The sequence below is a fragment of the Lampris incognitus genome, chromosome 9 (assembly GCF_029633865.1).
Source record: "Lampris incognitus isolate fLamInc1 chromosome 9, fLamInc1.hap2, whole genome shotgun sequence".
In the NCBI taxonomy this organism is placed as follows: Eukaryota; Metazoa; Chordata; class Actinopteri; order Lampriformes; family Lampridae; genus Lampris; species Lampris incognitus.
Genome location: NC_079219.1, coordinates 62,056,317 through 62,084,096, shown reverse-complemented (window position 1 = coordinate 62,084,096; position 27,780 = coordinate 62,056,317). Strand labels below are relative to the sequence as shown.

Here is a 27,780-nt window from a genome sequence, read left to right as displayed (position 1 = left end):
TCAAATATCCTCCCCTGGCTGAACGATCATACTCATGCCCTTAGAAGACCCTGTAGAAAATTAGAACGATAATGCAAGGTCAACAAGTCTGAATTGGCACATAAAACCCTTAAAAACTAGATGTTAATTTACCAGAAGGCAGTTAACGATGCGAGATCAGTGTACTTCTCTGAACTGATATCAAGAAATAACCACATTCCTGAAGTTTTCTTAAGGGTAATTGATTCTGTTATTAATGGTCCCTCCACTTCTTTTTTTTTAAATCTGATTTTGAGTTGTCTGAAAAATTTCTCATTCATTTTGTAAATAAGGTAGACAATATTAGGTCCCAAATCCAGCCTGGCCCTTGCATTCGTTCCATTACCCATGTTTATTCTGCCTCTATTACACAGTTTCAGCCAATTACAATTTCAGTGTTAGTCTCCAATATGATCTCCTCCTCCTGCATCTTAGACATCATTCCCACTAAACTGCTCAATGAGATATTTTCAACTATTTGCCCTGTTATTCTGCAAATTCATAATAATTCTCTGGCCTCTGGTTCTTTTCCAGACAGTTTTAAGCATGTCATCATTCACCCAATGTTGAAGAAACCTAATATAGATCCCCTGTCCTTAAGTAACTACAGACCAATATTCAAACTGTATTTTTATCTAAGGTTCTGGAGAGAGTAATTTCTTCTCAATTAATTTATTTTATGAACAGTAATGGTGTTTTTAACAGTTTCCAGTCTGGTTTTAGAGCACTTCATAGTACCGAGTTAGCTCTCATTAAGACCACTAGTGGCCTACTGCTGACTGCAAACAGAGGTGACTGCTCTATTTTAGTTCTTTTAGACTAAAGTGCTGCCTTTGACACAGTCAATCACAACATCCTCTTACACACTTAGAGACTTGGGTTGGCATCAAGGGTTCGGCTCATAGTTTATTATGCTCTTACCTCACCAACAGAACTTTTTCTGTTGTTCTGGGTAAAACTACTCCCTGGATGGCTCAGTTGAGTTGTGGTGTCCCTCAAGGCTCAGTTCTCGGCCCCCTTCTGTTTTCTATATACATGCTGACCCTTGGCTAGGTCATTCAAAATCACGATGTGTTCTACCATTTTTATGCTGATGACACTCAGTTATAGATGCCATTAAAACCCACAGATCCTAGCACCCTAGCAAATCTCACAACTTGCCTCTCTGACATTAAATCCTGGATGTCTGAAAATTTTCTTAAATTTAATGACGATAAATCTGAGGTCATTGTGTTCGGTCCCCAAAATTCCATCAGCCCTTTTGTTACTAATCTTGGTAGTCTGTCAGGTAGTCTTAAGCAGGCTGCTAGGAATCTTGGGGTAATATTCAGTGCTAACCTCAGTTTTGATAATCAAATCAAACATGCTGTTCAGTCATAATTTCTCCAGCTCAACCTAATCTCCAAAATTAGGTCATTTTTATCAATTGCCGATCTGCAAAAACTTGTACATGCTTTTATCTGTTCTTGGCTTGACTATTGTAATGCACTTTATGCTGGTGTCAGCAAGGGCTCCCTCCACCATCTGCGGTTGGTACAAAATGCTGCTGCTCGGCTCATTACCAGGACAAAGAGGCATGACCATATCATTCCTGTGCTTGCCCACCTACACTGGCTCCCTGTTATAATTCGAATTGATTTTTAAATTTTATTGCTCACCTTTAAGGCCTTAAACGGTCTTACTCCTACATACATTTCTGATTTATTGACCTGGTATATGCCCTCTCAACCATTAAGATCTGCAGAAGGAGCCCTGCTGGTTATCCCCTGGTCTCGGCTCGTCACAAAGGGTAATGGGGCTTTTGCTGTTAAGAGTCCCCACACTATGGACCTCTCTTCCTGTTGAACTAAGACTAACCAAGTCTCTAGCTTCTTTTAATTCTCATCTTAAAACTTTTCTTTTTGTGAAAGCTTTTACACATTTGATATTTGTTTTTATTTATTCATACTGTTTTTATTTTTACTGTTACTTATTTAGTCTTATATTTGCCTTGTCTGGTTTTATTTCTTTGTGAAACACTTTGTAACATTGTTTTAGAAAAGTGCTGTATAAATGAACATTATCATTATTGTTACTACTCTCAAAGAAAATATTACCCCATAAATTCCTGTTTGCGTCCCAAGATCAAGCAGAAACCTGCTCCTCCTAAAAGCTCAGGACAAGGTTGATCTCTTACTAACTGCTCCTTATTTGTGCAATGATCTCTCCAATCACCTGAGGGCACCTCACAGTTTAAAAAAACTAGAAACTGAACACCTTCCTTTACACAGGGATATCTGTTGCAGTCATCAGTCTGCTTCAAAAGGTTTATTTCTACTGTTGTATCTGCTTTTACGTTTCCTTTTCTCAGAAGCAATTTGAGATGAGTCGCTCACAAAACAAGTATGAAGAGACATATTATTTTTGTCATGATTAATGTGTTATTACGCCCTCACGCTGGCTACCAGCATCACTCAGATGCTCCACATGTTCCCAGTTTTCAGCTTGCAAAATCCACTATCAAACAAGAGTCTATGCAGTAGGGATGCAACCACAGGACTTTTTGCTGTTGATACCAATTCCCCATAGTCAATGCACAGCTGACACAGGGTGGTGATCTAGTCTGTGACTTTTATTGAACAAAACAGAAGAAGACTGTTTGGCCCTATTTATAATCAAGTCATATGGATCTGGACAATAAGCAATCAGATGACACCCTTACAAAGTATATTTAGATGTGTTCTGGTGTGTGTGTTGTGATCAGATTTCAGTGATGCTTATTGAACAAAACAGACTTGAACTCTCAGTTTGTAGTAGCTGGACAAAAAAATACTCAAAGAGCAGAACACCAAGTCACATGGATTTCATCTATTCTTGGCATGAGATTTTAGTCCTTGAGTAAAATTGTCCTACTATCAGCTTTTTCTGTCCCGTTTACACAACTGTATTATAGAACTATAGATTGAATGTGTCATCTATATACTTACACATTTAAACTGATAACATACTCATTTAAACAGTAAGTCACATCTTAACAGACGTTACTGTGACATTTGTTTCTGCAATGAAATTATGGAGGGGAGATCTCACCGGGTTTCCATTGATCCCATCCTCACCAGGAAGACCATCCTCTCCTGCATCTCCCTGTGAAGGAGGGACAGTGTGTGTGTGTGTGTGTGAGAGAGAGAGAGAGAGAGAGAGAGAGAGAGAGAGAGAGAGAGAGAGAGAGAGAGAGAGAGAGAGAGAGAGAGAGAGAGTGAGAGTGAGAGTGAGAGTGGTGGGAGTAGAGAGACCAGAGAATAAAAGGATGAAGAAGGAAAATAAAAAAAAATTGAGGTCATAAGTTGCTTTCAGACTCTGGTCGCTAGTTAACAGTGGCTCCGTTCAAACAATTTCATTACTACTTTCACTATTTTGTGTTGCTATAAAGCCTGAGCATATTTGTAATTAGTGAAACTGGGCTGTACAAATAAAACTGACTTGACTTGACTTCTTGCTCTTTGTCCTTTCTTTCTGTTTCTTTGAGTCCCTGTCTGTTATAACTAAGAATCAAACAGGAAATCTTGGCGTTATCCTGGACTCAGATTTAAATTTTAATAGCCACATCAAATCGGTAACCTTGTCAGCCTACTACCACCTAAATAATATTACTAGAGTCAGAGACATCTTGTCCAAACAAGATCTAGAAAGGCTTACCCACGCCTTCATTTCCAGTAGATTAGATTATTGCAACGGTCTGTTACAGGTTTGTCAAAAAAAGCTATTCAGCAACTCCAATTTATTCAGAATGCCGCTGCTAGGATCCTAACGAAGACTAGGAGATATGACCACATTACACCAGTCCTAAAATCCTCACACTGGTTACCAGTCACTCAGAGAATTGATTTGAAAGTACTGCTGCTTGTCTATAAATCACTTTGTGGCTCTGGGCCAAAATACATCCCTGACATGCCTGTGTCATATGAACCTTCTGGGGGTGGCCCCAGATGACTTAAGGACCCTTAGGTCATCTGGGGTGGCCTATTGGCTGTCCCAAGAGTCAGAACAAAACATGGTGAGGCAGGTTGCATTCTCATGCTACACAGACCTGGAGTAACCTCCCAGATGATATCAGACAAGCTCTGACCCTGACCACTTTTAAATCAAATTTAAAAACCTTCCTATTTTGTTCTGCTTACTTTGCCCTGTAACATCTTTTTAGCTAAATAGCCTTCAGCTTAACTAGTTTACTTTTAAGTCTTTTATCCTTTGTATTTTTGGCACTTTTAAGATTTTTACTTGTAAAAATTGTATACCTTTTACCTTTGTAATTTTGTCACTCTGTAAAGCACTTTGAATTGCCCTAGTGTATGAAATGTGCTGTACAAATAAAATTGCCTTGCCTTGCCTTGCCTTTCTTTGTTTCCACAAGTCTTTCTGTTTGTCTGTTCTTCTTTCCTTCTTTTCAATGAGAGACTTTCTGAAGATTTTTGATAAATCCTAGCTGTGTTAAGATCTGGTTTCTCTCAGCAGCTGCATGCTACATACCGGGAGGCCTTGATTTCCTGTCTGTCCTTTGGGTCCCTGCACGGTGTTGTCCAAGCCTGGCTCTCCCTGTTGGAGCAATCACAAGGCAGAGTCTTGCTCATGTTATCTCTATGACAAGTGTTTGATTTCCATAAAACCGAGTCCCTGATGCATTAAACTGATTTGTGTGTGTGTCTGTATGTGTGTCTTGGTGTGTCTGTGTGCGTGAGTACACCGAGTTGCCAGTTTATTAAGTAACGCTAGCTAGTGGCATCTGGTGCCTCCTTTAGCCTTCAGCATGAGAGCATGAACTCATCTGGGCATGAGTACTACAAGATGAGCAGCATGAACTCACCTGGCCATGGGTTTTACAAGATGAACAGCATCTGGGCATGGGTTCTACAAGATGTTGGATGTGTTGTGCAGGAATGTTGCACTGTGCTGAAATTGCATTGCATATTTGCTGCAGAATCTTGCCGCAAACAACCCTTTCCACTCGTCCCAAAGACAAAGGGTGATGGGGCTTTTGCTGTTAGAGCCCCCACACTATGGAGCGCTCTTCCTGTTGAACTAAGACAAACCAAGTCTCTAGCTTCTTTTAAATCTCATCTTTACAAATGTTTTACTTATACTGTTTTTATTTTTACTCTTACTTATTTGGTCTTATTCTTATTTTTACCTTATCTGGTTTTATTTCTTTGTAAAGCACTTTGTACCGTTTTAGAAAAGTGCTATATAAATGAAGTTATTATTATCATTATGTTTGATAGGGTGTAGATCCGAAGACTGTGCAATGAAAACTTGCTGTCATGTCCCTAGAACCGTTCAGTGACGACACGTCTTGTGACATGATGCTTTATCATGCTGGAAGTGTGGCTAGACATGAAGGGATGAACGTGGTCAACAATGATGCTCAGATATGCTGTGCTGTTCACATGTTATTCACTGGTACCCATTGACCGACTGTGTTTCAGGAAGCTATTACCCATACCGCCACACTGCCATCAGCCTGTACTGTTGACACAAAACAGGATCGCTGCATGAACTCGTGTTGCTTGTGCGAAATTCTGATCTTTCCATCTGCATGATGCAAAAAGGAACCAGGATTCATCCGGTTTAACCCAGCAACTTTTTTCCACTCCTCAATGTTCCAGTTTTGATGCTCCTGTGCCCACTGGAGACAACCTTTCTTCTTCTTCACTGACAACACTGGCACCCAACATGGGCTTCAGCTGTTGCAGCCCATTCAACACGAAGCCCATCCAATAAGTGGTGCCTTCTGAGAGGACATTCTGCTAAGCAGTGTTGAATTCAGGTGAGATTTACCTGGTTTTGTCCTGCCTGTTCGCCTGCAACATTCCTACCATTCTCCTTTGACCCCTCTGATCCATAAATTGTTTTCATCCACAGGATTGCTGATCGCTGGTAGTTTTTTACTTTTTACACCATTCTCAGCAAACCCTTGTAATGGCTGTGTGTGAAAAGCTCAGGATAACAGCCATTTGGCAGATGCTAGATCCAGCATGTCTAGCGCCAACTACCATGCCATGTTCCCAGTCTTTAAGTTTACTCGTTTTGCCCATTCCAATAATCATTTGAACACTGACTGATGCTGGAAACGCTGGTCTGCCTGGTTTACACCGTTTATCACAGTCATGTGACATATGACATGTTGGTCTGCCTGGTTTATACCACTCATCACAGTCATGTGATGTACGACATGTTGGTCTGCCTGTTTTATACCGTTCATCACAGTCATGTGATGTACGACATGTTGGTCTGCCTGGTTTATACCGCTCATCACAGTCATGTGACATATGACATGTTGGTCTGCCTGGTTTACACCGCTCATCACAGTCATGTGACGTACGACATGTTGGTCTGCCTGGTTTATACCGTTCATCACAGTTATGTGACGTACGACATGTTGGTCTGCCTGGTTTATACCGTTCATTACAGTCATGTGACGTACGACATGTTGGTCTGCCTGGTTTATACCGCTCATCACAGTCATGTGACGTATGACATGTTGGTCTGCCTCGTTTATACCGTTCATCACAGTCATGTGACGTACGACATGTTGGTCTGCCTGGTTTATACCGCTCATCACAGTCATGTGACGTATGACATGTTGGTCTGCCTCGTTTATACCGTTCATCACAGTCATGTGACGTACGACATGTTGGTCTGCCTGGTTTATACCGCTCATCACAGTCATGTGACGTACGACATGTTGCAATGTACCGTTGGTGTGAAGATGAGGGTTGTAAACTGGCAGCTCAGTGTGTACGGATGTGTGTATATACAATCAGTAACATAGATAGATGGATGGACAGACAGACAGACACAGACAGTCAGACACAGTCCTCCACATATACACATAGGATAGATGGACAGACAGACAGTCAGACACCGACAGACAGACAGACAGACAGTCAGCACAGTCTTCCACATATACACATAGGACATTAGGGTAAAAGACACATTAAAAGAAACAAAGATAAAGAGATTTAATACGGAATCCTACGGCTGCAGTTAGGGCAAAAGGGCTGCTGAGTGAGAGAGCTGCAGAAAGCACCAGTTAGACTGTTGAGTGAGAGAGAGCTGCAGAAAGCACCGGTTAGACTGTTGAGTGAGAGAGAGCTGCAGAAAGCACCAGTTAGACTGATGAGTGAGAGAGAGCTGCAGAAAACGCCAGTTAGACTGTTGAGTGAGAGAGCTGCAGAAAGCACCGGTTAGACTGTTGAGTGAGAGAGAGCTGCAGAAAGCACCAGTTAGACTGATGAGTGAGAGAGAGCTGCAGAAAGCATCAGTTAGACTGATGAGTGAGAGAGAGCTGCAGAAAACACCAGTTAGACGGAGGACATAAAGACAGAGTATGTGGGGGAACGAACAGGTCTGCAAGAGAAAGCAAAAAAGAGAGAGCTCAAGAGAAAAGGAAAGAAAGAACAGGCAATACAAAGAAATAGAAAGGAAGAGAAATATCATAACAGCAAGACAGGGAGATGGAGAGGATAGGAGAGAAAGAAGGGGAGTTGGAGAAGGAGAAAGATAGCAAGAAGTGGAGACAGATAGAGGGCGAGAGAGAAAACGACCCGATGTGTCATCCTTGATTCTTACAGGGTCTCCTCTTAGTCCTCGCTGGCCTTTAAGGCCCGGCTCTCCCTTGATTCCTCCAATGCCCTGAGGAACAAAAGACAAATCAACCCATCAGACACACCACAGGTCAGAGGTCAACACCTCCACAGCTGGCTGGCTATGACCACTCACCATGGCATCCTAACTTATACATACTACATGTGCTTTAGGAGAACACTTCTTTTTCACAGTGTTAGACTCTTATTGCGATGATGTGTCCCAGCTCCCTGCTGCTGACCGTCTGCACTGTGTGGCTGAGTCAGCATCCTGAAGAGGACAACTATCCACAGCACATGTGGCTGCTTACAACAGAAACAATGTCTTCAATGTATTTATTTAATAATGCCTCTGCTTGTGTGTATCAATAACATGTGTATTTCCTGTTACCTTTGGCTACTGATTAGTTTCAAACATATTTAGATCATCTGTTAATGTGGTTAATGCAGCATTTACACCCAGTAAGCTGACGTCTTGGACCCCGTCTTGGACCCAAGAGTCCAAGACCAGTGTCTTGGACTCTTGGATTCTTTCAGACAGTGCAGACAAGAACTTGTTTTCTATCCTGACAGGTGTATAATGGTACAAAAAAAATGCTATGGCAATAGAGATAAAAGGACATGGCAGAGATGAGTGGGGCTTTGTGCTGAGAGGATATATTGAGCCAGTCAGAGCAGTCTAGCGATATGTGCTATGATGAATTCCCAGTATCTGAAAAATTTCATATTAAAACCAAAAAATGGCTTTTGTTGTTATTCTCATACTTTTTTAAGCTTATTTTATTTAGGTTTTTCTTTATTTGACTTTTGTCTCATAGTTTTCACTTAGTAACGTATAATTTTTCAACCTTGATGTGTTTCTTACACACTTTAAGGGAAAGACATTAAATAAGCCCACTTGTGCTGTTATTGTCTTTGTGCAGACTGGTCCAGTAATGAGACCTAAATCATGAGAGGAACTGCCTGTTTCTGAGCCATGTGTGCTCTCTGCTCGATGGGAAAAATGAAATTTTCATTCAACAGCTCAAATAAGGTCTGTAATCAACAGAAGCTTATATGATTTGGCCATTTTTAATGTAAAATCTAATCCATCTAAAAACCTTAATGTTATGAATTTCAAAGAATTCATGTGGTGTAAAAAAGCAAGCTGGAAACACATGACTATCACAGACAAACACCATTCACACAGTAACTAATTTCTTATTCTTATTAACAGTGCCTCACAATTTAAAAACCCAGCTGTAATTTGTGAACACTATTCTAAAAGGACAAAATGTCCAAATCTATCAAACTCATTTTGACCACAGACCTTATACAAAGCAATCAACCAATTAACCAGATCCCCATTCAAGTTTAATTTGTTATTATTATTATTTGTCCTAGACAGAATCAGAGGAACTAATGGCAGAACTAATGTCCAAGATAACCAACAAAGGCACTGCAACACTGATTTGTGCAACTAAACTAAACTGTGCTAAACTAAACTAAACTAAACTGCTAAACCAAACTAAACTGTGCTAAACTAAACTAAACTGCTAAACTAAACTAAACTGCTTAATTAAACTAAACTGTGCTACAGTAAACTAAACTGTGATAAACTAAACTGAACTAAACTAAACTGCGAAAATAAACTAAATTGTGTTAAACTTAACTAAATTGCAAAACTTAACTAAACCGCTAAACCAAACTAAACTGTGCTAAACTAAACTAAACTGCTAAACTAAACTAAACTGCTTAACTAAACTAAAATGTGCTACAGTAAACTAAAATGTGCTTAACTAAACTAAACTAAACTGTGATAAACTAAACTGCTAAACTAAACTAAACTGCTTAACTAAACTAAAATGTGCTACAGTAAACTAAAATGTGCTAAACTAAACTAAACTAAACTGTGATAAACTAAACTGCTAAACTAAATTAAACTGCGAAACTAAACTAAATTCTGTTAAACTAAACTGCTAAACTAAACTAAACTGTGCTAAACTAAACTGTGCTAAACTAAAATAAACCTCATTAAAAATTGACCACCCAGGGAATAAACACATTTAGTAACAATTTGAGGGTTTTACTGGATTCCCTGTGTCCCCTCTCTCTCCTGCGGCTCCACTCAGTCCTGGTACACCCTGCAAACACAACCACAACAACACACACAGTGTTATTAAACACACTTCACATTCGACACACAGTCCTGGTACACCCAGCAAACACAACCACAACAACACACACAGTGTTATTAAACACACTTCACATTCGAAACACAGTCCTGGTACACCCTGCAAACACAACCACAATAACACACACAGTGTTATTAAACACACTTCACATTAGAAAACACAGTCCTGGTACACCCTGCAAACACAACCACAACACACACACAGTGTTATTAAACACACTTCACATTCGAAACAAAGTCCTGGTACACCCTGCAAACACAACCACAACAACACACACAGTGTTATTAAACACACTTCACATTCGAAACAGTCCTGGTACACCCTGCAAACACAACCACAACAACACACACAGTGTTATTAAACACACTTCACATTCGAAACACAGTCCTGGTACACCCTGCAAACACAACCACAACAACACACACAGTGTTATTAAACACACTTCACATTAGAAAACACAGTCCTGGTACACCCTGCAAACACAACCACAACAACACACACAGTGTTATTAAACACACTTCACATTAGAAAACACAGTCCTGGTACACCCTGCAAACACAACCACAACAACACACACAGTGTTATTAAACACACTTCACATTAGAAAACACAGTCCTGGTACACCCTGCAAACACAACCACAACAACACACACAGTCTTGTTAAACACACTTCACATTTGAAAACCTTTGTTCACATGTTTCACAGCTCAGAGTAAAATCAGATTCTTGTGTTTTTGAATATTAGTAGATGAATTAAATCTTTGCTTGTTTAGATAAAAAAAAATCCCTTAATCTTCTTGATTTCTGTAATATTGGACAATGAATTTAAAGTTTTGATATTTTATTTCGCTAAATGAAAATAAGGTGTCGTCCACTTGAGCTACTCATGTATCAGTGTGGAACATGTCCTCGTGAGACGTCAATGTGGAATCTGTCCTCGTGAGACGCCATTGTGGAACATGTCCTCGTGAGACGTCAGTGTGGAACATGTCCTCGTGAGACGTCAGTGTGGAACATGTCCTCGTGAGACGTCAGTGTGGAAGTGATTCATCTGGTGTAACTGTGCTGTTACTTGACTTTTTGCTGTTTATATTTTTTATCTGTTTAAGGAATGTGTGTAATGCTTTTATTCTATTTGATTTAAGACAGTATTTTTCTCACACTCTTAACTGGACCAACAACACCAAGCTAAACCCCTAGTGCACGTGTACTGCACATGTGATGAAATAACGTCTGGTGCAGCTGTAATCTGCACGTGTACTGCACATGTGATGCAATAACTTCTGGTGCTGCTGTAATCTGCATGTGTACTGCACATGTGATGCAATAACGTCTGGTGCAGCTGTAATCTGCACGTGTACTGCACATGTGATGCAATAACTTCTGATGCTGCTGTAATCTGCACGTGTACTGCACATGTGATGCAATAACTTCTGGTGCTGCTGTACTCTGCATGTGTACTGCACATGTGATGCAATAACTTCTGATGCTGCTGTAATCTGCATGTGTACTGCACATGTGATGAAATAACTTGTGGTGCTGCTGTAATCTGCACATGTACTGCACATGTGATGCAATAACTTCTGGTGCTGATGTAATCTGCATGTGATTAAATTTACACGTCAGTTTAGTGTGAATACCTGTTCACCGTTGACTCCATCCAGCCCATGTTCTCCTTCTTCTCCCTGTGACAGAGGGAAGTGTTACAGCACCCTGAGAAACTGTCCCTTCATCTTTCCTTTCCACCAGCAACGACACTGTAGTTCAGATCCCACAGTCACAACATGTATGAGCACCTTACAACACCTAGTGTAGTTCTGATTCCACCGTTACAACACGAATCAGCACCTTACAACACGTAGTGTAGTTCTGATTCCAGAGTTACAACACGAATCAGCACCTTACAACACGTAGTGTAGTTCAGATTCCACAGTTACAACACGAATCAGCACCTTACAACACGTAGTGTAGTTCAGATTCCAGTTACAACACGAATCAGCACCTTACAAAACATAGTGTAGTTCTGATTCCACAGTTACAACACGAATCAGCACCTTACAACACGTAGTGTAGTTCTGATTCCACAGTTACAACACATATCAGTGCCTTACAACAAGTAGTGTAGTTCAGATTCCACATTTACAACACGAATCAGCACCTTACAACACGTAGTGTAGTTCTGATTCCACAGTTACAACACGAATCAGCACCTTACAACACATAGTGTAGTTCAGATTCCACAGTTACAACACGTATCAGCACCTTACACCACGTAGTGTAGTTCAGATTCCACAATGCACGTTACAACACATATCAGCTTTGATACCAAAGGTTGTGTCACTCACCCTGTTCCCTCTGTGGCCTCGGTACCCCTGAGAAAACACACAAAGGTGAAACAGAGGGATGAACTGTATAAACGGCTAATCAACATAACGGTACTGGGGGATGCTTAAAAACTGTGTCATATATAAAATGTGTGATTATTTCATTATTATAAAAAGTATTAGTAGTAGGATCAGAAGCAGTATTAGTAGTACTAATAAAAGTAGTAGTAACAGTAGTAGAAGTCATAATAATAATAGCAGTAGTAGCAGCAGTAGTAATAGTAGTAGTAGTAGCAGTAGTAACAGTAGTAATAGTGGTAGTAGCAGCAGTAGTAGTAGTAGCAGCAGTAGTAGTAGCAGTACCAGTAGTAGTACTAGTAGCAGCAGAAGCAGTAGTAGTGGTAACAGTAGTAATAGTAGCAGTAATAGTAGTAGTAGCAGTAGCAGCAGCAATAACAATAGTAGTAGCAACAGTAGTAGTAGTAGCAGGGTTCTCAGTGTGAGTGCAAGGCGCTGTGTCATTCTAACGGTCATTCGGTGTAATGAAGATAAATCTGACATCCGCCCCTACGAGTAGGAGGGACAAAGCGAGTCATCGTTTTAATGCCACAGAAAAATCTAGTTTAGCTATACGCTGTGGAGCACTGCTGGCTCAGGCCTTATGGTGACATCACGAGTGTGTGTATGGCCTGGGACCTGTCACGTCATCCACTACTCTCTTTAACTGCTTCCTGTCCTTCTCCTACCTGTAAAGGAAAAAATGCAAAAACTCCCCTCAAATTAAACTTTGAACTCCACCAGTCTATCCGGTCTGGTTTTTATCGGTCCCGTGTACCTTCTGTCCTCTGATGCCTGGGCAGCCTTGGATGCCTTGGGGCCCTGCGAGTCCAGGAGGACCTCTGTCTCCCTGGAACACACACACACACACAAACACACAAAACAGACACCTTCACACACAATGGCACCAACTGACATGTGTGTGGACAGCAAAGGGGACGTGTTTGGGCGTCAGCCCGCTGCGTAGGGGAGCTGCAGCTGCATTTCTTTTCTGTTTGTGGTGAGGGGTGAAAGTTCACTGGTGTACTGGGGAAGTTTAACACATTGTTTAAGAGTAAGTCTTGTATGACTAATGGGAACTTTAAACCAGCTCAAACGCCACTGAAGAAGTTCCCAAATCTATGTGAAAAACAAAAATAAACATAAATACAAGGAACACTATAGGAACACAGTTATTTTGAAAAGCACACTGTTACAAATAGCATATTTTGTTCAAGTTTACTGAGATCCAAGCGAGTTCACAAATTGTTAGATTTCATTTGTCTTGATGGGATGACCAACATATATTTTTTGAAGTTGGAAAACTAAGAACATCCAACAGAGTAAGATTTCAATTTACAGGAATTTAACATTTCAAAGTCTTTTTTTTTTTTTAGACATGGGAATCATAATTTTCTGCCTTGCTCAAGAGCCTGCCAACCCGTTTGACAACCTGACTGATTGTGTACTGAATCAGAGAATGAAGCTCTCCTCTGCTCTCATGTGGAAACTAAAACCACACTTACAGCGACACCTTCCTCTCCAGGGAAACCAGGATGACCGTTGGGTCCAGGCAGACCCTGTTTAAAAAGACAGAAGGAAAACAGGTCAGGTTCTTAATACTAATCATCAGCTTTGTTAGAGTAAACAATTAATACTAATTATCAGCTTCGTTAGAGTAAACAATTAATACTATCAGTTTCGTTAGAGTAAACAAACAATTAATACTAATTATCAACTTCGTTAGAGTAAACAAACAATACTAATTATCAGCTTCATTACAGTAAACAATTAATACTAATTATCAGCTTCGTTGGAGTAAACAATTAATACCAATTATCAGCTTCGTTAGAGTAAACAATTAATACTAATTTTCAGCTTCATTAGAGTACAGGTAAACAATGGCTTAGTTACTACTGTTGTGTTCAAGCCTGACTCCTTGGTGTTGCGCTGCTCTGGCTCCTCCAGCTTCCTCCCCAGTCCAAACACATGCATTGTGGGTGAGGTAGAGTATATGATATTTGGGTATAGTTGGGTGTAAGGGAAGTTATGGATATATAGATATTTATTGGGAAATACGCTCTGGATATTTTTTCCTGTTTTAAATTTCATTGTATTTTATCAAATTCTTATTTTACTGTTATTGTTGTTCAATTTCTCTTTTGTTACACAGTTTTGGAGTTTGTCAAAAAATCATTTCATTGCTTATTGGACTTGTAAACGAAGTATGAGACAAATAAATCTTTGAATGCTGAATCTTGATTTAGTGACTATTGATTGCCTATAGATATGAATGGTTTCTGAGAGAGTTCGTGTGTCAGCCCTGTGTTGGATTGGTGGCCTTTCCAGGGTATCACTATGCATGTCTATTTATTCCACCACAAACTGGAGTTTCCATCCACTGCAGTGACACAGACACTCCAGTGACACTCTGGTGACACTCCAGTGACACGGACACTCCAGTGACACTCGGGTGACACTCGGGTGACACTCCAGTGACTCGGACACTCCAGTAACACTCCAGTGACATGGACACTCCAGTAACACTCCGGTGATACGGACACTTCAGTGACACTCCGGTGACACTCCAGTGACACGGACACTCCAGTGGCACGGACACTCCAGTGACACTCCGGTGACATGGACACTCCAGTGACACTCCGGTGACACTCCAATGGCACGGACACTCCAGTGTTACGAACACTCTGGTGACACTTCAGTGACATTCCAGTGACATGGACACTCCAGTGACACTCCGGTGACACTCCAGTGGCACGGACACTCCAGTGACACTCCGGTGACACTCCAGTGACATGGACACTCCAGTGTTACGAACACTCTGGTGACACTTCAGTGACATTCCAGTGACACGGACACTCCAGTGAAAACTCCAGTGACACTCTGGTGACACTTCAGTGACACGGACACTCCAGTGACACTCCGGTGACACTGCGGTGATACTCCAGTGACACGGACATTCCAGTGACATTCTGGTGACACAGACACTCCAGTGACACAGACACTCCAGTGATACTCTGGTGACACTCCAGTGACACGGGTTTTTCAGTAACCGTTGGCTGTCCTGCCTTCCCAAACAAGTCTCTCAAGTGCAACGGTAGGACAAAACAAACATTGAGGCTGAGAGAGGCTTTTTAAGTTATTTGCAAAAGTAGTACTACTATCCTACTATCCAATTCACCTGAAGCAGTATTTATGTAAGACTTACTTTGAAATTAATTAAAAATCAAACTTCTGAATTATATAAGTTGCTTAATATCAGGAAACCACCAGCCAGAGCAGTCGACAAGGTCAAGGACTACTTGTGTAGTTTTAATTCAAATTATATCTGTTTCTTCTCAGCCACAAAGTCCATTTCATATTATTTTGGCAGGTTTTCAAACATTCTTGATCATGTCGAAATTAAAAGGAGTATGTTATCTTGTCCTGACCTTTAATCCCGGGGGACCACGAGAACCACGTATTCCTTCATGTCCAGAGCACTTACACATGACGCTACAGCACTTCCTATCTGCCACCGTGTCCTGGAGAGAGAGACAGAGAGAAACAGAGACAGAGACAGAGACATTACACATGACGCTACAGCACTCCCTATCTGCCACCGTGTCCTGGAGAGACAGACAGAGAGACAGAGAGAGACAGAGACAGAGACATTACACATGACGCTACAGCACTCCCTATCTGCCACCGTGTCCTGGAGAGGGAGACAGAGAGAGACAGAGACATTACACATGACGCTACAGCACTCCCTATCTGCCACCGTGTCCTGGAGAGAGAGACAGAGAGACAGAGAGACATTACACATGACACTACAGCACTCTCTATCTGCCACCATGTCCTGGAGAGAGAGACAGAGAGAGAAAGAGAGAGAGACAGAGAGAGAGAGACAGAGAGAGTGGTAGAATGAGAGAGAGACAGAGACAGACAAAGAGACCGAGGGCGTGGTAGAGAGAGTGGTAGAGAGAGAGAGAGACAAAGACAAACAGAGACAGAGAGTGGTAGAGAGAGAGAGAGAGAGAGAGAGAGAGAGAGAGAGAGAGAGAGAGAGAGAGAGAGAGAGAGAGAGAGAGAGTGGGAAATTCTTTTTCTTTTTTGTTGTTTTGTGGTTTGTTTTTCTTTTTGTTTAGTACTCTGTTGACCTGTTTTGCTTTGGCAACACTGTAATTAATGCAGTCATGCCGATAAAGCATCACGGAATTGAACTGAACTGAAATGAATTGGAGTGGTAGACAGACAGCGTGGTAGAGAGTGGTAGAGAGTGGTAGAGAGAGAGAGAGAGGTAAAAGACAGTTGTAGAGAGAGAGAGAGATACAGAGAGAAATGGAGAGTGGTAGAGAGAGAGAGAGAGAGAGAGAGAGAGAGAGAGAGAGAGAGAGAGAGAGAGAGAGAGAGAGAGAGAGAGAGAGAGAGAGATTCTGGATTTTTAAAAAAGTATTTATCAAAAAGACTGAAAAAGTCCAAAAAAATATTTTCCATGACAAAAAAAGGACTGTACAGCACGGTTAAGGGAACAATTTCATCACTTACTTAAAAATGGTATTGAATATTAATTCTCCACCTGCCACAGAACATATTGCATCATTATAGCACCACTTTCTGATAAAATCACTCATTCCTTTAAAAAATCTAAAATCAACCCAGACTCTGGCTTTCACCAATGAGAGGAAAACAGGAATTGAGTGGTAGACAGAGAGCGATAGTGTTAGAGAGAAAGAGCAATAGAGTGGTAGAGAGAGAGAGAGTGGTAAACAGAGACAGGGAGTGGTGGAGAGAGACGCTTGTAGAGAGAGAGAGAGAGAGTGATAGAGTAGTAGACGGAGAGAGTGGTAGAGAGAGATAGAGCATGGTAGAGAGAGACAGTTGTAAAGGGAGAGAGTGGTAGAGAGAGAGAGAGAGATAGCGAGACTGGTCACGGATTACATGAGCTCCTGAAATTTTTAACAATTTTCGCGTTCTAAAATGAGTTAAACCTTTCAAAACTTTAAAAAAACAAAAACAAAAAAACCCACCTACACTTAACAATTACAGATGTAAGTAGCATTTCCAAAGTCATTTCAAATGGATGCAAGTGTAGCGCCTCTCTAGCGGGTTTGGCTATAGTGAGAGGTGGCTATCCTGAGTTCTTTAAAACATCTATCCAATCAATCAAATAAGTGGGGTTTCACTAATAAACATATCAGTGTTCAACTTGTATGTGTGTAATTACTACTTATTAGGCTATATGCAATACTCTTTCATTCAAAATCACTATTTTAGCATTAATTCATACACTTAAGAATTAAATTAAAATGTCTAGAATTACTTGTAACCCTTAAACCAGGGCTGCCAAGTCTCACCCTTTGGGAGTGAGAGTCACGCAATTATGCCTCTTCACACGCTCACACGCCACACTTGCTATTTCACACGCTCATAAACGTTTTCCCTTCACTTCTATATAACATTTCCACAACCTGCTATGCTGCTTGCGGCTTGCCGTAGTTCGGGTCTGTCACTGGCTTTCCGGGGTGAGCCCGCCCTATTCTGCCTCTGATTGGCTGACCCAGATATTCTTACTCTAACCTTAACCAATCATCAGTCCTCATGCCTAAATCTAACCAACCCAATCAATGAAAGGCAACCACGAGTATCAACCAATCAGAGGCAGAGTAGAGCGGGTCATAGCGTCAACGCCATGAAATAAAATAAAAGAGCTCCACAAGAAGAAGACCCCACTGAAGAAGATGAAGAAGAAGAAAAAGAAGAAGAGGAATAAGAACAAAGAAAATGGTAGGTAACCGTTTCATTTTGATCATACGAAATAGTAAATACGTTAGTTTTATAGAATAAAATGCGTTATAGTCACTCAGTCCGAGCAGGAGTAACATTACATAGGCTGCTGTGATATTTCGCAGTTAAAAAGGAAAATATTCGAACAGTCACTTGTCAGAGATCTGTAGAAGAACAATAGCTTTCCTTTTTGGTGAATGTCCTGTTTTTGGTTTCTATTATACTTGGTTCACGGATAAATCTCTGAATGTGTTATTGAATGAAATTGATCTAATAGTTCTTGACATGAGGTGATGATTTTTTTTATAAAAACCAGGATGTGATTTATTTTGCCACATAGTCTAAATCTAAAATTCTAAACTTTTAACTTTCCAGAGCAGAAGTTTAGCTCAGTGTCTGTGCCTGTTAGAACATTTGAGATCGGGTATGTCAATGTTTGTTGAAATGACTATTATGTCATTTGGTGGGTTTAACTAGGGTTGCCTCCCATCCCCCAAAAAATTCCAGTTTGCAATTAGTATATGGAAAATATGTCATATTTCATGTTTTTCTCATTAAATTATTGTGGTTTTATGTTCCCAAAAAGGCATTAAAGGGTTAAAATTACTTAAGAAATACATGTAAATTTAATAGTTATGATCAGTATTGAAGTTGGTCAAAAGATTTAATGCATTGAAAGTGAAAAAAAATTCAAGTGTAATATTTTTATAGCACTTTTAAGGAACTGAACATTTTTTGCACCAAGGGTAAAACGTCATGATTTTCTGGAGGGGTGCCCAAGGGTTAAAGGAACTGCTTGAATTCGTAGTTTGAGTCTTGTGCTCTGAACAAACAAAGAAATGCACTTTAAATTATTGTTCTGGTTCTGTATTCATTGACATTTTATAAATAAATTTATTTTATTTGTCTAAATTCTTCTTGTTACAATTGTTTTCATTTCTACTTGTGCTGGTCAATTATGAACACTATATAAAATAGCAGGAAACTGGTTTTTAAGTTGCACAAATAATTGGGTTGAGAGGAGCTCCCTGAATACAAATGACAGAATAAGACTGAATAATGACATCCGACAGTCTAATTCTAATGTAGGCTTGGACTCTGTGTATTCTATTCTTTCTAGCAATTGACAATATTTCTTATGTGTTCACTATTCCGAGTAAAGAGAGAGAGAGCATGAGGAGGAGGCCAACATCACATTACAACATCACAACAGTCTAATCCTAATGTTAATTTAAGTTCAGATATTCCTTTAAATCCACCTTAAAAAAGGCCAAGTTTTTTATGGTCACCGGCAAAAGTCCCCTCGCCAGAGTCTCACTCTTAACTTTTGTTGAAACTTGGCAGCCCTGCTTAAACACTCTTCCACTTTTAAACAGAAAATACTTTTTCTTAATTAACTTAAAATATCAAAAGTAGTCATTCACCACAACCGTGTTATAAAAAAGTCTAAAATATTTACTTGGAAAATATTGTTCAGTGTTTAAATGCTTCGTTTTCAAATATCTTTTGAAATCTCCCAGTCGAATGCATACACATACACATTGAAAACATAAGGGCCCAAGAAAAAAAAATAGCCGGCAGTAACCTAGCCTAATTTCAACTACCCAGTTCAAATGATGCAGGCCTGAGTGTAGCTTGTGAACGTTGTAGCCTTAAACAAAATGGCTGCTTAACACGCAGGCAAAAACAAAATGGCTGCTTCACCACGCAGGCAAAAACAAGATGTCTGCTTCACCACGCAGGCAAAAAAACAAAATGGCTGCTTCACCACGCAGGCAAAAAAACAAAATGGCTGCTTCACCACGCAGGCAAAAAAACAACATAACGGTACCTTTACTCAATGGAATGTAGCCTCAATTACACAATGTCCAAGGCGGCGGCAGCAGGAGGAGATATGACCAGAAGATTCACGATGCTGACGATCTCGGCAAAGTCCACCACTCGGCAACGCTACCCGGCTCCGTCGGGGTCTTTGTTCGTCGTCCGTTTCGCAGTTCCACACAGGCTTTACTAGTCGAGGTCGCTGGTCGCTAGCTTGTTAGCAAAGTCCATGCAAAAGCACTAGCCACTAAGTCAGCAGCTAACTTAACCTTCCTTCTGTCTTATTGTGCTGAGTAGTTCACTCAAAACGGACAGAACTATCACCATTACAGTTTAGTATAAGAGTCCTGGTTGAACACGTTCACTAAAAATGGTGTACACATTAACGTAACATCTCGTGTTTCCCTTTTCAGCAGACAACACGCTTCTCATGTCTTGCTCGTTTGTCGCTCTCTCTCAACTCCCTCGTCTCATACACTCTTCACGTTTCTCTCCTCCACTCACTTCCTTGCCCTTTGACCTCCAATGTGATTGGCTCATTCACCAGCGTTTCAGAAATAAACTAAATTCACAAAACATTTGTGTACCTCTTTCTTCCTATTCTTACAGGCATTTTTAAAGCATTTTCACATATATGATTACACAACAAATATTTAACATTTTTAAATGCTGTATTCAGTAAAAAATGAACATTACCCAATATGCATTTCTCTCATTGAGCAAAATCATTACTTCATTGCTGGTCAATGAATCTTAACATTTTAACCGTAAATTCTATTTATTAAACTATGAAATTATTTATTCAAAATGATATCTTATAATAATGAATAAATTTCAACAGGGTTACATAAGCTAACTATCTAGCTAATGTTATGCTAACTAACTTCATGCTGCGCTAGCTAACGTCGACAAGGAGAGAACGCTAACAACGGACGAAAACCAGGACTCAAACGGACAGTAACAACAATAAAATGGACTACGGGATTACCAGAACTAAAGGACACTGCAAATTCGGAACTGGAAACAAATGGGACCGCCACAGAAAGGATAGCTGACTGCTAGCAACCTAGCTAGACTGACGAGCTAACAAGGGAAAGACAGACGAAACGGGGGTATGGAAACCTTGCTTCATTAAATCCTGTGTGTCACACCTCGGCGGGAGAAAGGAGGGAGGCACCGGATAACAACACGCCGTGCAGAGTGCTGTCTGTTTCAGCAGCTTGTTAAGCAAAGCAGTAGTAAGCTAGCTAGCAAGCTAGTTTCTAGTTAGTTAGCTGTGTGAGTAGCCACCCTTCAGCGCCATCAGATGAAAGCAGCCGTTTCTCTGCCCTTAGCTGCTCTTAGCTGATTGGCTGAAAGTACCCGCAGCTTTTTTCAAAAACTGTTACGGTTTAACCAAATATGGCTGCAGCAGCAGCAGCAGAGCACAGCTCCCGTCCGTTTGACTACCCAGCAGAAATGACCACAGACAATGGCGGACAGCAGTTTAGAATAAAACTCCAGCACGAAAACCAGAGACTCTGTTCAGAGACAGCTACCAAAGAAAAGACAAAACGATATCCACTAATCTGGTCTTCTACACCGAGAAAACAAACGCATGGCATGCAGCTTTCTGTAAGCATTTTGAACACATAACAAAAAGAGGAATATGCAAAGGACGTCAACGTTATGCCTCTGATGACGAAACTAAACAACCAGAGAACAAATTTCTCACCATGAACATCTACCAAAATGGCACCATCATGGTGCAGGGTAACCAAGGTGCCCTCATTTCTTTTCAAAACTCATTCCAGACAATTAAAAGACTGTCAGAAAATGAAAAAGAAGAAATAATCCAAACCCCAGAAACACCACAGCTCAAGTCTACACCCTCCCCCCTGTTAATGCCACCAACACAGAGGCTTTAACAACACCTGCCACTGACCAGGCCCCCGCTGTCACTGCCACCACACATTTTCCTGCTGTCTCCCCCAAAAGCCCTGGTCTCCATGCTACAATAGCCCAGCTAAGGAACAGCCTCTCCCTAATAGAGGTAGAGGTAGTGGAATTAAGAGAAATAGTGGGAAACTGTGTAGCCAGCGGCCCTCACACTGATGCTTTTAAGGACCAGCTCAGCCAAGCAAATAACAAGATGAAGACATCAGTGCAGGAAATAAAAAGAGAGGTTGAAAGTCTGATCCAAGGCAAAGACAAACTACATGAAGAGCTCACAGAACTCAAAGATACAATGAGAAAAGACATAACGGAAATGCGGAGCGAAATGAAAAGAGAACTCACAAAACTCAGAGAGGAGCTCTACTTGAGAGATGAAATGATTCAAACGCTTAAAACACAGCACTCTCCTCCTACCTCTGACCCCTCACAAAACTCTGACCTGCCACCCACCACGCAGCCCTGCAGCCAACAGACCTCATCTCCCCTAGCAAAGACGAATCCTGCTCCACCACCTGCTCCACCACCTAAATCTGACACACGCTCAGCCCCTGCCCCCTCCAAGAAAAGAACCTTACCTACACCTGCCAAGCTAGATCAGGAAGCTGAGGTAGCCATCCTGATTGACTCCAATGGCAAATTTCTCCAGGAACAGATGCTATTCCCTGGACAAAGAGTATCTAAAATCTGGAGTCCAAGAATACAAGATGCCTTGTGTCTCCTCTCTGACCCCAAGTTTGGCACACCAGCTCATATAATAATACACACAGGCACCAACGATCTAAGATCTGAACAAGAACGAGTAGGAAACCTCATCAACAGGCTGGCAAACAAAGCAGCAGACTCTTTCCCTAAGTCTAGAATAATGGTCTCCACCCTTCTTCCCTGCAAAGACTTCCACCCAACAACAATCCAAAGAGTAAATGCTGACATCTCCAGAGGCTGTGCCCATCTACCTAATGTTCATCTGGCCCACCACTCCAACATCTCAACACAGGACCTGTATAACCACTGCCATTTAAGCAAGATGGCAGTGAGGAAGTTTGCAAAAACACTCAAGGATACAGCACTAGGGAGACAGCTCCCCACAACGAATGGACACCTTACCTCCCAGCCACAGCCCCACCACAGATACAACTATCCAGACAGAGAGTGGCATCAGCACCATGACAACAGACCAACCAAGCCACAAAAACCAGTCCACCCTTCATCAGGATCAACCCATCAACCACAGCACTCAGCACAGCCAAAAAGAGCCCACGAGCCTGACAGCCAGTACAGGCCTCAACCTCCACCCACCAGGACCAGCAAACCACGCCTCCCACCCCCTCCAGGACCAGACCTCCCACCCGCAGCACCAGTCCACACATCCCTACTAGTTCACCAACCTCCACGACCTGCCCATCACCATCCTCACCACCCCTCCCAACCAGATCACCAGCCTCCAGGACCAGCTCGCTCCTCCTCTAAACCAGACCCCTGGCCCCCAGGATCTGCCTACCACCGACCCCATCCCCCTGCCAGTCCAGACCACTGGCCCCCAATACCTGCCCATCACCGCCCCTACCTGCCCGCAAGACCAGACCGCTACCCTCCATACAAAACGGCTCACCTCCCCTCCTCCCCATGGCCGGACCACCACGTCCAGCCAACAACTGGGCCAACTGCAGCACAGCCTAGCAAAGAGCCCCCCAAGCCAGAGCACAGCTATGCAGAGGCGCTGAAGGGACAGGAGCCACCTCAAGTGGATGACATTAGACAGCTGCTCAAGTACATCTGCTCTAAATTAATTTAAACTGTCAAAAAAAAAGATTGATTGACGGAACAAATCAACACCTTAGCCCCAGACCCTCAGCACTTAGCCTCTCAGCCAAAAAAGAGCCAGCCCACAAACCTTCCACATCCAGTATAGGCTGCAACCCCCCCCCCCAACCAAGATCAGCCCATCCGCCTCCACCCCCCTTCCAGGAGCAGACTTCCCACCCCCAGCCAAACACGCCCCGCCCCAGGACCAGACCTCCCACCCCCATCACTACCCCCACACCCCCTCCCAACCAGACCTCTGGCCCCTTGGACCTCACCACCACATCCCCTCACCTCCAGCCAGTAACTGAACCCACTGCAGCTCAGCCCGCAGCACAGCCACGCAGAGGCGCTGAGAGGATAGGATCACCTCAGATGGGTGAGATCAGGCGAATGCTTCAGTACATCTGCTCTGAATGTATTTAAGTCTGTTAAGCAAAAAAAAAAAGATTGACTGATGTATATATCGACAATGTTTTGATATTAATGGAAACATGGAGCAAAGACAACAAAATCACTCACTGTCCCCCAGACTATAAAGAAATAACGGTATTGTCACAAAAACTCAGCACAGCACAGCAGGGTAGAAACTCAGGAGGTTTGTTAATGTGGTACAAATCAAAATTAGACAGACACGTCAGTGTCATGAAAAAAGGAAAATATCATTTCTGGCTAAAAATTAGAAAATAAATCTTCAACTCACAAAAAGATCTCTTCCTCTGTGCAATGGATATCCCCCCTTATGAATCTCCCTATCACAGTGAAGATACATTTACACTGTTAGAGACAGAAACAAGCCATTTTCAGGCTCAGGGAAATGTTCTTGTCTGTGGAGATCTAAATGCACAGACAGGCACCCAGAATGACTTTGTATGTTCAGATGGCAATAACTACAATTGTAACTCACTTGATAAAGCCAATAAGTTTGTTTACTCCCACAGAAGCAACTGTGATCCAGCTACAAACAGACATGGAAAAGAACTCTTGATGCTCTGTCGCAGTCTGGGTCTGTATATCGTCAACGGTAGGATAAGAGGAGACACTCTTGGAAGACACAAATTTTGCTCACCTCTTGGAAATAGCACAGTAGATTACGTAATAACCGATATAGACCCCTTGTCAATTAGAGCATTCACTGTCAAACCACTAACCCCCCTTTCTGATCACAGCCAAATCACTGTGTTCATCAAAAAGACAGAAATCAACACTACCAAATCACAGCCCAGTAAGTTGCTCCACATAAAGAAGTCATACAGATGGGCTGAAAACAGTACAGAGGAATTCAAGAAAGCCATTGACAATCACGAAATCCAAAATCTTTTAGATATCTTCCTAGATACCCCTTATATCCTCAGTAAAGAAGGTGTCAATCAGGCCGTGGAAAAAGTTAACAACATATTTGAAAAAGCAGCAGAAAAAGCAAGATTAAAAAGATCAAAATCAAAACCAAAATTTAAGAAAGAACATATCTGGTTTGATGCGGAATGTCAATCAATAAGGAAAGAACTTCGCAAGTTATCAAATCAGAAACACAGAGATCCAAATATTACATCAATTAGACTTCTATATTGTGAGACACTAAGACTATATAAATGCACACTCAGAACTAAGAAAGCTCAGTACACCTGTAAGCAACTGACAGTGATTGAGGAGTCATTAAACACCAATAAATTTTGGGACAATTGGAATCGCTTCAAAAAAACAAATCATGAAGAATTAGTGATACAAGATGAAGATATCTGGACAAACCATTTCCAAACTCTATTTAAGAAAGTCCAATCAGATCAAAGCACGGACCAATGTAACATAATAAGCAAACTAGAAAAATTAGAACTGTCAATCAAGGAATATCAAAACCCACTCGACTCCCCCATCACTGAGCAGGAACTTTTAGACCAAATTGACAAGCTGAAGCCCAAAAATGCATGTGGACCTGATGGCATTCTAAATGAAATACTAACATCTATGAACGAAAAGTCTCAATGTGCTACACTTAAGTTATTCAACCTAGTTCTGAGTGTGGGTTATTCCCCTGATATCTGGAATCACGGATTAATCACACCAATTTTCAAAAGTGGCGATAAATTTGACCCCAACAACTACCGAGGCATATGTGTGAACAGTAGCCTGGGGAAGGTATTCTGTAGTATCATCAACTCCCGGCTAATAAACTTCCTTATGAAACACAATGTCTTGAGTAAAAGCCAGATTGGATTCTTACCAAACTACCGCACTACTGATCATATTTACACCCTACACACCCTAACTGAAAGACATACCCAAAATAAAAACAAATTATTCACTTGTTTTATCGACTTCAAAAAAACATTTCATTCTATTTGGCATTACGGATCGTTCTACAAATTAATGGAAAGCGGTGTAGGGGGAAAACATGATATTATAAAATCAATGTACTCGGGAGCTAAGTGTGGAATCAAAATAGGATCCAAAAGAACTCACTATATCCCTCAGGAGTGCGGAGTGAGATAGGGCTGCCCTTTAAGCCCAACTCTGTTTAATTTGTATATCAATGAGTTGGCAACTATGCTGGAAAACTCACAAGCAACTGGACTCACTCTGCAAGACAGTGAGGTCAAATTTCTGCTCTATGCGGATGACCTGGTCCTTCTTTCACCATCGGAGGAAGGACTCCAGTCTCAATTAGACCTTATTCAAAAGTTTTGTCAGACCTGGGCCCTGACAGTTAACATGAGTAAAACTAAAACAATCGTATTTCAGAAAAGATCCAGATATCAGTGAAGACAGCACATATTTAGATTAGGACCAAATTAAATTGACCATACATTTAATTATACCTACCTAGGCCTTAGAATCAATTCTAGAGGAACTTTCAACATGGCAGCGAATGAACTAAGAGAGAAGGCACGCAGGGCTCTACTTGCCATAAAAAGACAAATCCCTTTTGAAATTCCAATTAGAATCTGGTTAAAAATATTTGAATCAGTCATAGAACCAATTGCCCTTTATGGCAGTGAAGTGTGGGGTCCACTTGCAAGTCAAGAACTAGATAAATGGGAAAAACCCCAAATTGAGACCCTGCATGTTGAATTTTGTAAAAACATTCTTAAAGTCCATCGGCACACCACAAACAATGCATGCAGGGCAGAACTAGGCCAATATCCTCTTCTGATCAAAATTCAAAAAAGAGCAATCAAATTCTGGAAACATCTAACATTCAGCGACCCACACTCTTTCCATTATAAAGCCTTGCAATACCAAGAGTTGAGCAAAGATAAGAACTCTCCTACCAACCTGGTCTTCAGCCATCGTGTACCACTAACACATACTAACACTTTAGAGGCACAAGACCAGGTCCAAACTACACAACATATTCGGCTTCAACAAATTCCCTCAAACCTAAAAGACAATTATTATGAATATTGGCAATCTAAAACAAAATCCCAAAGCAAGATGCAATGCTATTTGGCCCTAAACAGAGAATAAATATTAGCAGATCACCTCATTCAAATAAAAGAAACACATTTGAGAAACATACTGACGAAATACAGACTCAGTGCGCATCGCCTAGCCATAGAAACAGGCAGACATAAAAAGACCCGAATGCCAAAAGTCGAACGTTTCTGTCAACAGTGTGAAGACAATGTTGTCGAGACAGAGCTGCACTTTTTAGCTGAATGCAAGACATTCCGGGAAATCCGCCATTACTACGTTCAGAAATTTGAGGAGAGACACCCCAAATTCATGGCCCTGCCAAACCCCAGAAAACTGCCCTACATACTAGGTGAACCCAGAGACAGCTGTACTGTGACACCCCAAATTCACTGCCCTGCCAAACCCCAGAAAACTGCCCCACATACTAGGTGAACACAGAGACAGCTGTACTGTGACACCCCAAATTCACTGCCCTGCCAAACCCCAGAAAACTGCCCTACATCCTAGGTGAACACAGAGACAGCTGTACTGTGACACCCCAAATTCACTGCCCTGCCAAACCCCAGAAAACTGCCCTACATACTAGGTGAACATAGAGACAGCTGTACTGTGGCTGCACAGTATGTTCTAGCCTGCCACCGTCTGAGGGACAGTGAGTGATACCCCGTACTCCTTCCTAACGGGGAGGACCGGGACTACACTCGGACACACACACACACACACACACACACACACACACACACACACACACACACACACACACACACACACACACACACACACACACACACAAACACACACAGGGCCACACACAGCCCCCCCCAAATACACAGTCACACACACACAAACACACAC

At 41.6% G+C, this 27,780-nt stretch overlaps 1 protein-coding gene across 1 annotated transcript in view; it reads right to left on the bottom strand.

Moving 5' to 3' along the window:
• Positions 1-27,780, bottom strand: part of col6a4a (collagen, type VI, alpha 4a) — a 151,674-nt gene that overhangs the window by 54,068 nt on the left and 69,826 nt on the right. The window contains exons 15-23 of the mRNA XM_056286202.1: positions 15,621-15,713; positions 13,698-13,751; positions 12,971-13,042; positions 12,157-12,183; positions 11,452-11,496; positions 9,707-9,760; positions 7,624-7,686; positions 4,525-4,590; positions 3,088-3,141 (exon numbers count right to left, since the gene is read on the bottom strand). Of these exons, the coding sequence (XP_056142177.1) occupies positions 3,088-3,141; positions 4,525-4,590; positions 7,624-7,686; positions 9,707-9,760; positions 11,452-11,496; positions 12,157-12,183; positions 12,971-13,042; positions 13,698-13,751; positions 15,621-15,713 (528 nt within the window). The remainder of the gene's footprint in view (positions 1-3,087; positions 3,142-4,524; positions 4,591-7,623; positions 7,687-9,706; positions 9,761-11,451; positions 11,497-12,156; positions 12,184-12,970; positions 13,043-13,697; positions 13,752-15,620; positions 15,714-27,780) is intronic.